This window comes from Myotis yumanensis, unplaced genomic scaffold (genome assembly GCF_028538775.1).
Source record: "Myotis yumanensis isolate MYYU_CA2020_CCGP unplaced genomic scaffold, mMyoYum1.0.hap1 SCAF_8, whole genome shotgun sequence".
NCBI classification, from domain to species: Eukaryota; Metazoa; Chordata; class Mammalia; order Chiroptera; family Vespertilionidae; genus Myotis; species Myotis yumanensis.
The window spans coordinates 52,848,368-52,864,552 of NW_027223759.1; the positions used below are offsets into that span (position 1 = coordinate 52,848,368).

General features: G+C 40.1%; 1 protein-coding gene across 1 annotated transcript in view; it reads left to right on the top strand.

Annotated features, from left to right (window-relative positions):
• The first annotated feature begins 1,136 nt into the window (after positions 1–1,136).
• The window catches only part of FAP (fibroblast activation protein alpha), a 71,902-nt gene continuing 56,853 nt past the window's right edge, over positions 1,137–16,185 (top strand). Inside the window, exons 1-3 of the mRNA XM_070423437.1 lie at positions 1,137–1,218; positions 1,548–1,632; positions 14,590–14,631. Of these exons, the coding sequence (XP_070279538.1) occupies positions 1,213–1,218; positions 1,548–1,632; positions 14,590–14,631 (133 nt within the window). The 5' untranslated portion in view covers positions 1,137–1,212. The remainder of the gene's footprint in view (positions 1,219–1,547; positions 1,633–14,589; positions 14,632–16,185) is intronic.

A 16,185-nucleotide genomic window follows, 5' to 3' on the forward strand; every position in this document is an offset into this window, starting at 1 on the left:
TCGCCCTGAAGTTTGTTTTAGTCAGGTTGAGAACATTATAAACTTCTAAAGAAGAAAACTATTAGCGGAAAAACTAAAGACACAGAAGGCTAATAACTAATCGTGTGTGTGGAACCACAGACTCTATCCAATGCGAATGGCCTTGAACCAGCCAGAGTACTTCAAGACACTGTTGTACCCTATGTATGCTTCCAATTCACTCACCCATTTGACTGACCTGTCATATTGAGCGATTGCTTTGCAATTAGGTGGATTTAGACAAAATGAAATTGTACATACTGTTCCCTTCTCTTTTCAAATGTTTTTGTGTTTATTTTAAAGGCTTTATAATTGCTAAATGTTCTCCTCTCTCAGAAGACATTCTGAAATGGAAGCAAAAATATCTCTTTTGCAAAGCCATTTCCATTCTCCCAAAGGTCTGCTGGTAAATTATTCTTCCTGATCTTTCCATTTTTCTGGCCTGTGCATACACACCTAACCCATACTAAATTTCACCAGATGGCATTTTATTTCTTTAAAGGAAAGCAGTCGTGGGTTTAGACAGTTGAATTTTTAAACTTCTGTATTTACTGGAAGTGCATATGGTGCTATACGGACAAAGAACTTGTACTGAAAGGAAAACATTTCTGTCTGCAGTACCTCACAGTGTCTTAGAGGAAGAAAAGTACAGTCACATGGCGTATTTCTCACAGAATCTTTCATGGCTGTAATTTTCTTTCTCTCCTTGAAATTAGAACATGTATACTGTACATACCTGAAAGTTGGTATTATTTTAATTCTTCTTTTAGTTGCAAATAGAAAGGTTATATGAAACTCAATAAATTGCCAAAGTAATTGGTGAGAGATTTCTAGAGGAAAATGAAACATAAAACTAAACTTGTAAAAAAAAAAAAAAAAGTTTAAAAACCTCTGTATGTCAACGTAAGCAGATGTTGGTGTAGAATTTACAAGGATGAGAAGGCTGTAAAGCCTCCCTTAAGCCATTCACAGTTCATTTCAAGGCCAAGAACGCCCCCAAAATCTGTTTCTAATTTTACAGAAATCTTTTGAAATTTGGCACGGTTTTGAAAAGTCCATGGAAAGAAAAAAACCTTGTCCTAGCTTCCTCTTCCAACTCCAAAGACAGACTTGCTTCCTTTCAACGGTTTTCACAGATGCAGTGACCCACACTCCGAAGTCAGAATTAGCTGACTTTCACAAACATCTGGAAAAATGAAGGTTAGTATATGCAAACTCAGGTGTTGCTGAAGAATGAGGGCTGGCAGAATTGAGTGCGAACAATGTTTTATATTGTTTAGAAGGTGAGGGTTTGTCCATAAGTATGTACTTCCTGGAGTGGGTTGAGATTGAGAGATTATTCTAAATATACTGTAGAAACATTTGTCTGTGTGGAGCTGGAAAAATTCCAGCAATTAGAGCCAGACCAGTGGAAGACTATCAAAAGTTTGTGTTAAGGAGAACTAAGATTTAACGGCAAACAAAATTGTGTGTTTTCTACTACTTAGCAGAAACTGTATGTATATCTAATTCATTTTTATTTTATGTAGACATGGTTAAAAATCTTATTTGGAATTGCCACCTCTGCTGTGCTTGCTTTATTGGTGATGTGCATTGCCTTACGTCCTTTGAGAGGTAAGAATTTTTCTCTGATTTTCTCTGTCAGCCTTGGAAAATGCACTAACACATGGTCACGAGTGATTGAACATTTCCAAAGTGCTTATTTTCCAAAGTAAGTCTGTTATCTCCATGAAGACTTATAAGCTCACCGATATGTCCTTGTGCAACCAGAAATCATGAGGAATTTAAGGCAGGAGTAGAAAGAGATTTCCAGTGTTATTTCAGCAACAGAAAAACCCAAGCACTTTCTGTATCATTCCCACACCTCCCCAAATATAAACTAAATTACAAGCTTTAACAGACCTTTAGAGGTGATATTTTTGACTAACGTTGCTTGAAAGGATTGCCTCATGGAAAGTAAAACTGAGTATGAATTGAAAAGTTAAAACAGAAACTATGGCTTTGTGTTTGTTTGTTTTATTATGAGTCTTTTCAAAAATTTAGGAAGGCAGCTAGAATAGAGATCTTGAGTATAGCTGTATAGAAAAACTAAAATTGTTGTTCTAGATGCAGTAGCAATGAAAATTAAATTAGAAAACGAAAAACTATTAAACAAGCATTATGTTTAGTGATAAATGAATTTTTTTTAAAAGGGTTTAGATTAACATCAACCTCCCTTTGCTGAAAGTTGGAAGATACTATGGACTGATAGGGGGTAGTTTAAATTTAAATTAAGACTCTGTCTGTACATTATCCAGCAATATTAAAGGTATGTTTCTGTAAAAGTTATGAAGAGAAGCTCAAATTCTGAACCAGGAGAAAAGCACAACAATAACAGGTCTTGTGCTTTGAGGGGAAAAGTATGTAGCAACAATTATTAAAAGCTTATAATAACTAAGGTGGGGAATACCTTTGGTTAAAAGTTAACTGTCAGTAAAGGAAAATAAATGACAAATCTTTAGCTAAAGAATGTAGGAGTCCTAAATGATCCATTGCTTTAAAAATTAGAATACAGAAAATATTTTGAAAAATTCAAAATGCTCATGGGATTTTCACAGAATTACAAAATGAAGAGGTTAGTCAATATGATGAAGGCATTGTGCTTGTATCTTCAGTGTTAATCTTCAGTCCATTTCCTGCTCTCTGCCAGCACACAATTATTCTTAGGCTGTTGAGAGGTATTGTGTGCATCCATACTTCTTATATTTTTTCAAGTTAAAATTGTTTCCAGATCAGTGTTTTACCTCAGTGGCTTGGGAGCCATATTTCCTTCATGCCAGCAATTGTCAGGTGACATATTAGGTCCCATTGACCCGTTGAATGCCAATGTGTTCAGAATTAGCTCCTGATTTTAAAAGAAACCCCCAGTACTTGAAATCAACATGTTGCTTCCTCAGAAATGAATATTCTGAGGACTAAAGTGTATGGACTCACTTGTGAGCCTGCTTCCATGTCCACAGGCAAGGATGGCTTGCCTTAGCACTTTGGAATTTGAGCCATAATTTCTAATAGGAAATATACTATAGTTACATATTTACAAATAATATGTAAGTATACACCCACATAGATATTTGTGTAATCCTACATAATAAAACCCTAATATGCAAATCAACTGAATGGCCGAATGACCAGTTGCTATGATGTGCATTGACCACCTTGGGGCAGATGCTCAACACAGGAGCCTCCCCTGACCTGGAGGGAGGTGACCTGCAGCAGTGATTGGGGGGGCGGTGCCAGGCTGCCAGTCAAGGTGGGTGCTAGCAGGGGGCCCCCTGATTGCCCCACCCACCGGTAGCCCCACAGATGGCCCTGATCGCTGGCCAGGCCTAGGGAACCTACCCTATATATTGGGAACAGTCATTTAGATTTAAAAATTAAAACCTGGCAAGGCTACTCTAACACTGAAAAAACAGGATGATGAAGTGATGACATGCATGGACTATGGCTTGCACATTTTGTGGTCAGCCCTGATTCTGACACTTATAACTGTGTGAAAAAGCCAATTACTTAACTTCTCTCTGTTTCAGTTTTTCCACCCATAAGAAGAGGAGAATGGTACTACTGCCTCAGAAGGCTCATGTTATGTACTACTTTTTATAATCAGAGCATCTATCTGCCCATACAATAGCAAGATGCCTTTCACCTATATGAAAATTATGGTCACTGGTGCATGCAGCATCCCAGATTGTGAGAGGGATGTCCTACTGCTGGTTTAGGCCTGACATCCCCCAAGGGGTCCCGGATTGCAAGAGGATTCAGGCCAGGTTGAGGAACCTCACCCCACCCCTCACCCCGCCCTTCATGCATGAATTTCGTGCACCAGGCTTCTAGTTATTTATAATCCCAATCCTTACCTTCTCTCCAAGTTTAGACATATATAACAAGTACATAAATGTATGTTATAAAGTACAAATATTATAAAAATCTATGTCATTTAAGACCTAGTTTTCTGTTTCAACCAATGGGATAATTCTCAGAGCAAATTAATTTCCTTGTAGAGTGAAGTAATAAAATTAAACTTTAAGAGGAATTTTATTACTCATCCAGAAACAGAAAATTTATTAAACAGTTGAGAATTACACTTTTTGTCCATAGTCCCATTCTCTTTCTATTCTAAATTGGCTGAAAAACTGCTCAGAATGTCACTTAAATGACTTGTACTGGAACCATTCACTCCCCTACTTTGCAGAGTAGGCCAGGGGAAGCCCTCCTCCCTCCAGGCAGTAGTATAGATATCCCTGATTTGAAGTGGATCGTCTGACCTCCCTCCTTCTTCCCACACCCTACTCCTCAGTCATCCTTAGTCTAGAGCAGTGATGGCGAACCTTTTGAGCTCGGCGTGTCAGCATTTTGAAAAACCCTAACTTAATCTGGTGCCGTGTCACATATAGAATTTTTTTTAATATTTGCAACCATGGTAAAACAAAGATTTATATTTTTGATATTTATTTTATATATTTAAATGCCATTTAACAAAGGAAAATCAACCAAAAAAATGAGTTCGCGTGTCACCTCTGACACGCGTGTCATAGGTTCGCCATCACTGATCTAGAGCTTCTGGTCCAGTTCTCACTCTCACAACTGCCCAGTGCCTGGTGAGATAGGATCTAAGGTGGCAAAGCAGGAGAAGGGAAAGAGGAGGAAGGAGAAGGAACAGAGAATTCAAAGGGAAGGAAGCTTCTAGTTGGCCTTTTCAAGCTTTCTCAGAAACTCCATTACCTCACATTTACCTTAGATGCCCTTGTATTCTTAGCCCAGTATTATGTGCTAACAACATAAGAACAGTCTTTTTTGGAGAAAGTTAAAAACCCACTTCAGAAACATTCATTTATTTATTTATATATTGAGGAATTAAGTCCCACTGACTACTTGCCCATCATTGTGCCAAGTGTCGGGGAAACAGAGATTCAGCAGACTAGATTTCCCTCTGAAAGTCAGGGTAAGAATCCAGAGTGGATGCATGGCCTCCACCACCAACAGGAGATCGGGGTTTCTGTTGTTCCCCACCAGGTCTAGGTCAAAGAAGAAATGACAGGGGCTCTTCTGTGGAGAGAGAGGCCCAGGGAGCACCAACCTCGGGATGCAAAGAGCTGTGGAGAATTTAGGCAGAATTGTATGAACAAATAGGAAAATGTGGTGGTGAAATGAGAAAAATCCCTTTAGATCACTCACATAGTAATAAAAATAAGGGACAACTTTTTTTTTGAAACTTTCAAAATTTCCCATTTTTATTTTCACACAAATGGAAAACACATATGGGTTTCTACCTCTTAGTCCCAGGCTGTCCTCCTTGGCCTCAGCCTATTCCCATTAAACCGATTCCTGTTCTATTCTCCTGCCTCGATTTACTTTCTCTCGCCTTCCCAAGCACCACCCTTCTTCCTGTGTGAAGATACAACCAGGCGGAGAATGGAAACTGAGCTCCACACCTTCCCCTCAATTTTGTCAACCCCCAAAAGAAACACTCAGGCCTTGTTTCAAGAGATTTACAGAGGTGACAATAACAAAAGCCGAAGAAACAGAAAACAAAAATTGGAACATGACAGAGGCTCCAGAATTTCCAAAGTAAATTCTATATGGTCTTGCTTCATGATTTGCAGTTTCTGAATTCCTGGACCTACCTTTGTGAAATTCATTTGTGAAATGAAATGTAGGAGTCATCTACTCTCTCCTTGAATGCTATTGAGTGTTGAGTTTCTCATATGGTGATGAGCAAACACTCAATAAATGCCAGCTATTATTTTTCTATAATTTCTAACGTGCAGTAGCTACTTAATAAGCGGCAGCTAGAATTTCACTGTATTCTTCATCCTCATATACATATGCACACAAAGATGATGACTAGGCCCCTCTGTGTGATATATTTCAATTTCAACAATGTTCTTCATTCTGAGATTGTGTGTGTGAGGGGGTGTCTTTATCCTTGGGTATCATCCCTGTTCCTATTCCCCATCGCCTTGGATCAAAAACAACATATATTTTTTAGAAACTTTTGTGTACAAGGAACTCATAGGAGACATCACACGTTCTGAGGCAAAAGAAGAAAAGAAGAGAAAAGATAAAGGGAGTTGGGGGAGGGGCGGAATGGAGAATGAAGTTGAGGGAAAGAAACAAAGGAGGCGGGTGACTCTCAGATCCCCCTGCAATCCTCCTGTCTGCCTTTAAACACTTTTCCTTTTACTGTTGTTGTTTTGGGCCTGCTGTGTTTTATAAAACTTTGTAATAGTCACCAATTTTAAAAAATCAGAGGATTTCATATAAAAATTTATATTTTTGGCTTCTCTTTAAATATTAAATCTGGCAGCAATGGGCCCATGATAATAGTTAGCTAAGAAGCAGGTGCCTTCAGATGGGCAATGCTTTCTCCAAGTTTCCCACAACTTTCTATTTAATTATGTACAAGATACCATATTCATTCACAGTATCAGCCTGATGTCGCTAAACATTGGATTTTTAACCATTGGGCTGAAAAACACACACACAGACAAATATACACACACACCAAAAAAGTATATGATGCGTTTAAAAATAACTACTGAATATGAAAAACCTGAGATTAGTATCCCATAGTCATCTATTATCCACAATGTCCTGTCCACTGTGGCCCCTGGACACTTGGATTATTTGTCCCACAATTATTTATTAAGTACTTTCCAAATATTAGCCTGTTGTCTAAGCCATGAATGACAAAGTCTCTACCATTAAGAAAGAACAGTTTGATAGTAAATAGGTAAACAAATAAATTAACAGAATATTTCAAATTCTTAAAAGTGCTATCAAGAACAACTGGAGTGGCCCAGCCAGTGTTGCCCAGTCGTTGAACATCAACCTATAAACAGGAAGTTGGATTTATTTCACAAGATATGTGAAATTTAGATAGAAAACAATATTTTGTAAGAATATCATTTAGAATGTCTGTGTTTTAGTCAGAAATCCATTGTTGTTATTATTATTGTTACTATTACTATAACTTCAACAACCACTTTTTAGAATATAAGATATATGTGAGATGAAACCATCTTCACAGGAGATGAGAATATGTTTTTAAGGCTTGAAATTTTCCCAGTATCAACATTTAGAACTGTGAAACAGACTCCCTCAAACATCTTAAGAGTTTTAAGCTTATTTATTCACTGTTCTTTTGGAGGAAATATGGAGAAGTCTAAAGGGTTTAGAAAGTTCACAAACATAAAAGAGCTTTTGAGGTGAGGGTAAATAAATCAACTTTGCATATTATATTTCTCTGATTTGCCCTTGGATTTTAAAATCACAGAAAATGAATCTTGGCAAACTTGCTTTGAGTTTTGCCAAATTTTAAATAATTTAGAAAATAATCCAAGTCTTTGGATGATTTCCATAAAGTGGAGGAGTTTACCTGTCTCCTATTTCCAAAGCAAATTGTGTTACAACTTATACAGGAATAGCTAGTCATAAATACACCCTAAGAAATACGTGTTCTAAAGCTCAAATCAGGAATGTGGAATCAGAGCTTAAAGTTCTTAAGAAACAGAGACAGTCATGCAGAGCTTTCAAATATGGCAATAATTAACATAGTAGGCACAATTGAAATGACATTTTCATATAATATTCAAATACTAATTAGCCTTTTTCAAATTTATTGCCTTTTTTTGTTGTTAATCCTCACCGGATGATATTTTTCTATTGATGTTTAGAGAGAGTCGAAGGGATGGGAAAAGACAGAAAGAGAGAAAGATTGTGCCCTTCACTGGAATTGAACTCGGGACTCTTCAATATGAGGGCTAATCTTCTATCCACTGTGCCAAACTGGCTAGGGCTTACTGCCCATTTTTAAGTAGAGAAAAGAAGGTTATTGTTCATTTTAGTATCCTGGTGAACTAACAAAAATTATGTAGTATAAACAGAATAACAAAATCCTTTTAAACCTTTATTCCTATTAATAATAAAAAGAATTTCTTAGTGTCTAAATTAAAATTTTTAATACAGATTATGATTTTATAGTTGGTAGAAACACTGATGTGATAGGACTCTTTAAAAGAACAAAATATGCATGGCCGGAGTGGCTCAGTTGGTTGAGCATCGTCATGTGCACTGAAAGGTTGCCGGTTCAGTCCCTGGTCAGGCCACATATAGAAGGCAGCCAAGTAGAGGTGACAAGGAAGAACTTTAATATACAAGTCTGGAATTCAGAGGAGAAATCCAGTGGGGGGGTCAGGTCAGGTGGTGGGGTGAGTCAGCCTAGAGATATGTAATGGAAACCCCAGGAGCATGAAATGGCTGAGGACAGGGGCTCTTCCTCAGACCCCAAGTAACACCAGTATGAGCCATACCAAAATTTAAGGTAGAGATTAGAGGAAGATGAGCTGGCAAAGGAGGCTCAATGGGCCTACATTTCCATGAATAATTATTCTATCTCCCTTGTGTGTTGCTTGCTTCTTGACCTAATTTTTGTTTGGTTTGTTTTGCTGTTATTGTTTGTTATTTTATTACACATATTCTTTTGCTTTAAATCATAGTATAGTGATAAAGTGCCCAGCCTCTAAAATCAGATGGAGCTGGATTTAAATCCCAGCTCTGTCACATATTAAGCGAGTTACTTTGCCTCTAATTCCCATGCCCTAATTTGTAAAATGAAGTTAATAACAGTCCATCTCAGAGAGGTGAGTGAGGATGTCATGGGACCATGCATTTAGAGTGCTTGGTACTTACAAAAACTTCATCAATTACAACACTTCCTATTACTTGTTTAAAGCTACCTCAGATCCATTTGTTCCCAGTTGTCAGCTTTTGCCCAAATATATTCATGTGGTTTTTTTTAATTCATTACTTTATTTTTTATTTTATTGTTTAAGGTATTACAAATAGTAGTACATATGTCTCATTTATTTCCCCCATTGACCTCCCCCTAGCCTCCCCTAACCCCTGGCACTTGCCCTCACCATCCCACACACCCCAGTGTCTTGCGACTGTTGATTGTGCTTATGTGCATGCATACAAGTCCTTTGGTTTATCTCTTACCTCCCCAACCCTCCCTACCTTCCTGCTGTAGTTTGACAGTCTGTTCAATGCTTCTTTGCCTCTGTTTATATTAGTTTTTAAATAGTAGATTCTACACTCTAAAATTTCCTATATTTGCACCTGTGGTGCTTACTCAAGAAAAACTAATAAACAAACAAACAGACATGACTTGAAGCAAAGGCTAGAGATGATGCCTCCTTCTAGATAGTTTCTCTGCAGACATGTGTGGTGTGCCTGGGAACCCACGTCACTTTCCTTAGAGTGGCCTATTTAGCATCAGTTCTGAATCAAATACGGAAATGAGAACAAAGGGACCCTGCCATTTGTGTGCCCACTTTAATAAAACATATTTTCTCATTTAGTTTGTGAAAAATATTAGACCTAACATTGAATGCTTCTGCTCTGGCACTTATTCCCAATTTTTCAGGACTAGAAAATTAAATGACAGAAACAGAAACAGAATCTTAATAAAGAATAAGCACAAAGTTTTAAAAAAGAATTAGAATAGTGAATCATTACTTGTGAATCATTTCTGTGAATTGTAATTTCTTGGATTCATAATTGAAGTAGTTTTCAGCTTTGCTTTAATGAGTTCAAATGCAAATGTATAGTTAATTAGAGTGTGTAAGTGGTGTATGAGGAACTGTGCTAAAGATGGGCCAAGTTGACTCTAAGACACTGTGAGTAATTAAGTATTGATCAAGGAAGTGTCAGTTACATATAGAAGAGAGATGTTTTCAGAAGTCATTCCTGCTTCAGCTCAAATATTTAGAGTTTAAAAATTATACATGTCAAAGCTAAACTTTCAAAACAACCAAAAGGTTATATTTCAATATAACTAGAGGCCCGGTGCACAATAATTTGTGCACTCAGGGGGGTCCCTCAACCCAGTCTGTGCCCTCTCACAGTCTGGGATCCCTAAGGGGATGTCCACCTGCTGGCTTAGGCCTGTTCCCTGGGGGATCGGGCCTACGCTGGGAGTCAGACATCCCTCTGGCAGCCTGAGAGCCCTCGGGGAATGTCTACTTGCCAGGGGGAGCAGACCTAAGCTGCAGTCGGACATCCTTAGTGCTGCTGAGGAGGCAGGAGAGGCTCCCGCCACCACTACTGTGCTGGCAGTTGGCAGCATGGCTTGTGGCTGAGCAGAGCTCCCCCTGTGGCAGCACACTGACCACCAGGGGGCATCTCCTGCATTGAGTGTCTGCCCTCTGGTGGTCAGTGTGCGTCATAGTGACCAGTCATTCCCAGTCCTTCTGCTGTTAGGGTCAGTTTGCATATTACCCTTTTATTATACAGGAGGATAGATGCCTGGTGAATGGGTGGGGGCCGGCTGGTTTGCCCTGAAGGGTGTCCTGGATCAGAGTGGAGGGTCCTGCTGGGGTGCCTGGCCAGCCTGGATGAGGGGCTGAGGGCTGTTTTCAGGCTAACCAAGCCCCCCACCGGAGACCCTCATTCCATGGGGATGTGGCCAGCCTGGGTGAGGAGCTGATGGCTGTTTGCAGGCTGGCCACAGCCCCTTCAGGGTGGGGGGGTCCAGCTGGGGTGCCTGGCCAGCCTGGTTGAGGGGCTGAGAGCTGTTTTCAGGCTGGCCACACCCCCTTCAGGGTGGGGGTCCCCACTGGGTTGCCTGGCCAGTCTGGGTGAGGGGCCGTTTTCAGGCTGACCACTGCCCCTGGTGACCAAAGTCTCCAGCCTCTCCTTTTTTTTTTCTGGGATTTATTTATCTTCTATAATTGAAACTTTGTAGCCTTGAGGGAAGCCGAGGGCCGGCCAGGGCAGGCAGGAAGCCAGGAAGCTTGGCTTCCCCCATTGCTGGGGGCAACCCAAGCCTCCTGCTCACCCCAGCTCCGTGGATGCTGACATCTTGGTTGGGGTAATTTGCATACTCGCTCCTGATTGGCTGGCGGGCATGGCTTGTGGGCGTGGCTTGAGTATAGCAGAGGAGTGTTAATTTGCATTTTCTCTTTTATTATATAGGATTATTTGGGAAGGAGCATGAAAATCCAGTTATTCACTCAATAATTACTAGTGGCACGTTTTTAGGTGACAGCAACTTGTTTAGTCATGGAGATATATTTTATACTGATTTACATACACACACACATTCATGACACTAGAAAATAAAACCCCCAGTGCTTTCCATGCAATCTTGTTTAAATCTAATCTGGATCAGAATCAGACCCCTTGCCCTTTTTTCATTCTTCAAGGATCGGCAGAGGAAATGTACTTAAGAAGAATCCAATTGCATGTAGCCCGAAAAGATAGTGGGCAAGAGGACTGAATAGGGGTATAAACATTATAGATCATTAATATTCCTTGAAGGCCACGATCAACACTTAGTTGTGGGTATCTATGTCCGTGAGATATGGATTACTAGTCAGGCCATGCCCATCCACATACCAAGAGTTTAAAGGCAAAGGGCATCCCAATGAGAGGCACAGGGTTACAGTGAAGTACAATTCACTGAATAGATTCAGTGAAATCACTAAGATTGGATTCTTTGCAGAAGAATATCCTGGGGGTATTGGTAAAAATGAAAGTTAGCAGGACCTCATCCCCAGAGATTCTGAACCATTAGGTTTGAGATAAGGATTAGGAATCTATTTTTCAAACAGCATCCAAGTGACTCCAGGGACTAAATTTGGATACATTTTTTAATTAGGGCCTATCCACGTTGAAATTTACCACATGGATAGGAGGGTAGAGAATAAGGGCAGGTATATATTTGGGGGTAAATTAGTGAAAATAAGTTAACATAAAATCTGTCAAGTTGATTTATTTTTTTTCATTCAAAAATATTTATCATGCTCCCACTGTATGTGAAGCATTATTCTAGCTACTGGACATATGACAGTGAGAAAAATCAAATACAGACTCTGTTATCATGGATAAAGACCTATGCCTTATACAATTTGCATAAATATAAAGACAAAATGTTTATATTCAATAAATTGAGCTAAGTGTTGAGATAGCAATAAACCAATAGCATTTTCATAGAGCCGACTAGAAGGTCATTTCTGCTGATGGCTGATGGTAGTGGTCAGCATTGATAGTGCAATGAAACATTACTATGTTTATAATCTTTCTAAATATACAAAGAACCAGAGCTAAGGTTGAAAATTCTAAGTAAACTTTATGCTTTATACCTCTGAATATGTGACCTAATGCAACATCTCAGAGCAGACACATTACTTCATTACATTTATGAACAGAAAGAGCAGAATGACTAATTTAGAGTCTTCCCATTTGATTTGGTATCTTTCTGAGCCCCACCTGACTCCAGCATAATCAATCACACCTCTGAGCCTCACCTACACCACATGTGAGATTCATACTCACCAAACCCAAATCTGTGGAGAAACCCTATTTCTGAATAAATAGAGCTGGCTCCACTGAATATATTTTCTATACATTTACTCATTGCTTCTTGGGTGCTGGTGTGGCTTATTATCATCATGGTAATTAGCAGTATAATTAATGCATTATTAAAATTGCTATATAGGTAACTTGAGTCATAACATGACATATGCTAAGTTCTCTATATAGATTATTGGCACTTATAGCTATTATGAACACATCTACACTAATAAAAGAGAAACATGGTAATTAGCGTACGACCGCTACCCTTCCCATTGGCTAATCAGCGTATCCTTATGCAAATTAACTGTCAGCCAAGATGGCGGCCGGCAGCCAGGCAGCTGGAAGCGAACATGAGGCTTGCTTGCTCCAGTGACTGAGCTGGCAGTTTGAAGCATTCTAACAAATATAGGCCAGGATCTCAGAGCTGGAATTATACATTGTTTCGATTATAGAACCAAAACAAACCAGATACTTGCTCTCAGAGCTAGAGCCAGAGCTAAAGCTGTCCCAGAATAAAATAAAAAAAAGGAGCGGTTGGGAGCTTCAGTCAACAACTGCCAGCCTGAAAGCAGCCCTTAGCCCCTCACCCAGACTGGCCAGGCACCCCAGTGGGGACCCCCACCCTGATCCAGGACACCCTTCAGGGCAAACCAGCCGGCCCCCAGGCCTCTATCCTATATAGTAAAAGGGTAATATGCCTCCCAGCACCAGGATCAGCGGGGCCGCGAGGCCTCCTGGCACCGGATCAGCATGACAGGGGACAGCACCCAAACCCCCTGATCGCCCTGTGGCTCTGTGTGTGACAGGGGGCAGCGTCCCAACCCCTTGATTGGCCCTGCTCTGTGTGTGACAGGGTAGAGCCATAACCTCCCCATTGGCCCTGCCCTGAGTATGACAGTGGTGGCGCCCCAACCCCCTGATCCACCCTGCTCTGTGGGTGATAGAGGGCGGCGCCCCAAATCCCCCCCCCCCTCACAGGCCCTGCTCTGTGTGTGATGGGGTAGAGCCATAACCTCCCCATTGGCCCTGCCCTGAGTGTGACAGTGGCCGTGCCCCAACCCCCTGATCCACCCTGCTCTGTGTGTGACAGGGGGCGGTGCCCTAACTCCCCTATCGGCCCTACTCTGTGCATGACAGGGGGAGATCCTCAACCTCCTGATGGGCCCTGCTCTGTGCATGACAGGGGGGAGCTCCCCAACCCCTTGGTGGGCCCTACTCTGTGCGTGACAGGGGGTGGCACCGCAACCTCCCTATCGACCCTGCCTTGAGTGTGACAGGAGGCGCTGCCCCAACCCCCCAATCAGCCCCACCCTGAGAATGACTAAGGGTGGCATCGCAACCTCCCAATCCACCCTGCTCTGAGCATGACAGGGGGCGGCGCCCCAACTCCCCAATCAGCCCTGCTCTGAGCCCGACCAGGGGCTGCACCTAGGGATTGGGCCTGCCCTCTGCCACCCAAGAGCAGGCCTAAGCCAGCAGGTTGTTATCTCCCGAGGGATCCTAGACTGCGAGAGGGCACAGGCCGGGCTGAAGGACCCCTTCCCCCCAGTGCACAAATTTTTGTGCACCGGGCCTCTAGTCCTATATAATAAAAGGCTAATATACAAATCAACCAAACGGTGGAACAACTGCTTGCTATGATGTTCACTGACCACCAGGGGGCAGACGCTCAATGCAAGAGCTGCCCCCTGGTGGTCAGTGTGCTGCCACAGGGGGGTACCGCTCAGCCAGAAGCCCTGAGGCAAGTTCACAGCGAGCGCAGCAGCAGTGGTGGTAGCCTCTCCCGCCTCCACAGCAGTGCTAAGGATGTCTGACTGATGACTCCCAGACTGCGAGAGGGTGCAGGCAGGGCTGAGGGACCCTCCCCCGACACGGAGTGTACAAATTTCGTGCACCTGGCCTCTAGTTTAAAATAAATGGCTAACTTGGAAATAATATAAAATATACTCTCTTGTAAATTTCCTGGATAATCTAAATAAGAGGTTATAAAAGAGCAAATAACTAATCCTTGAAATGTTTGAAAAAATTGATAAGGATCAACACAATTATTAATTATATCAAAAGAAAAATATGTAGAAGTAGGTATTTAAAAACTACTGTTTTTATAAATTTTATTTATCCATATATGTGATATTAGTACTAACTATATTTAATATCATAATTGTGATATTTCAGTTAAAAGGCTGCAGGATGACCAAAATGTTCCAAGTACAACTGGTAAGTTTCATATTAGAATTAAAGTAAATATTAATTATATATACTAATAGCCTGACATGAAACTGCTTTTTCCCCAAACTGTGATCTTAGTAGATACACAAAAAAGTCCTATCAATCAAATTACTTTGTGAAACACTGATCAAAAATATTTATTTGAAAAATACTGATAAGCTATGATAAAGCAAAATCCAAAATGTATTGACAGCTTATCATGTGCCAAGCATAGTGTTTCATTTGAATAAGTTCATTTATTGTAACTTTCTATAAAAATAAAGATTAACTTTAGCTAAGAATTTCTCAATTACTCATAATTGCAAGTAAAATTATATGCAAGTATACTTAAATAGGAAAATCTATTATATAAGTCATTAGCCATAATAAAAGTATTATTTATGCTAGACAAAAAGGCATCTCCACAGTTATATTTATTTATTGAATCAATTTAAACAATTTTAAATAAAATAATTATCTAGGTTTTTGGGTATTCACAATAAAAGGATACACTACATTTTATATCTATATGTTCAGGATTGTGTAGACACAAATTAAATTATCTTTAAAGGAAAACAATTTTTGCCTTGTCCAGGTGGCCCAGTTGATTGGAGCGTTGATCCATATGCCAACAGGTTTCGGGTCTGATCTCTGGTCAAGGAACATACTGAGCTTGGGGATTTGATCCCTGATCTGGTGGGCTGTGAAAAGAAGGCAACCAATCAATGTTTCTCTCTCACATGAATGTTTCTCTCTCTCTCTCTCTCTCTCTCTCTCCCCTCCTCCGTTCCTCTCTCTCTAAACTATCAATAAAAACACAGTAACTTTCATTGCCAATAACAGTGCTAGAAATTCCCCTTGGCAACAATAGATATAGATTACATTGTACTCTTAGGAGAGCTAAATAAAATCTAATTAAAATGCTTATTCTAATGTTATTATAGTAAAATGGTCTTTTACTCATTTATTGGGAATTATAAAATCAGTGATATGAATTTTGCACAGGATCATTTAATTACATAGAAAAACTTTCAACTATAAGTAATCATATGGCATGTACAACCTCACTTAGGGTCCAAAGAGGATGTAAGAAGATGATCATTTAAAATTTGAATAAGCTCATGTTAGTAAGCATTTATTGTCTGGCTACAAAGGAGAGCATCAATCACTTGTGTAGCCACCAGAGTAATTTTTAGTAAATTAAGAAAATAATTCATGATCTTAATCAGTTGTGCAGGGCATGCATGCCCCAGTGTTAATCAGTTAAAATAGCAGGAGATGCTATTATCCAGTTGGTCAATTGGCTCTTATCACCATGGCATTACATTTATGTAACTACAAAGCTAACAGAACATGTTGAGTCTCAAATTTTAAAATTTAATTTAGTAGAACTGAAAGATATTATCAACATTTTCTAGTCTAGTCCTTTATATTTCAGCTAAGGAAGCTGTGATGCCAGAAATTGACTTACCAAAATCATACAGGGAATTAGCAGTAGAAGGAGTCTGTAAAGAAGAGGTCACAAACTCCATCCATCCATCCTTCCATTCATCCATCTTTTCA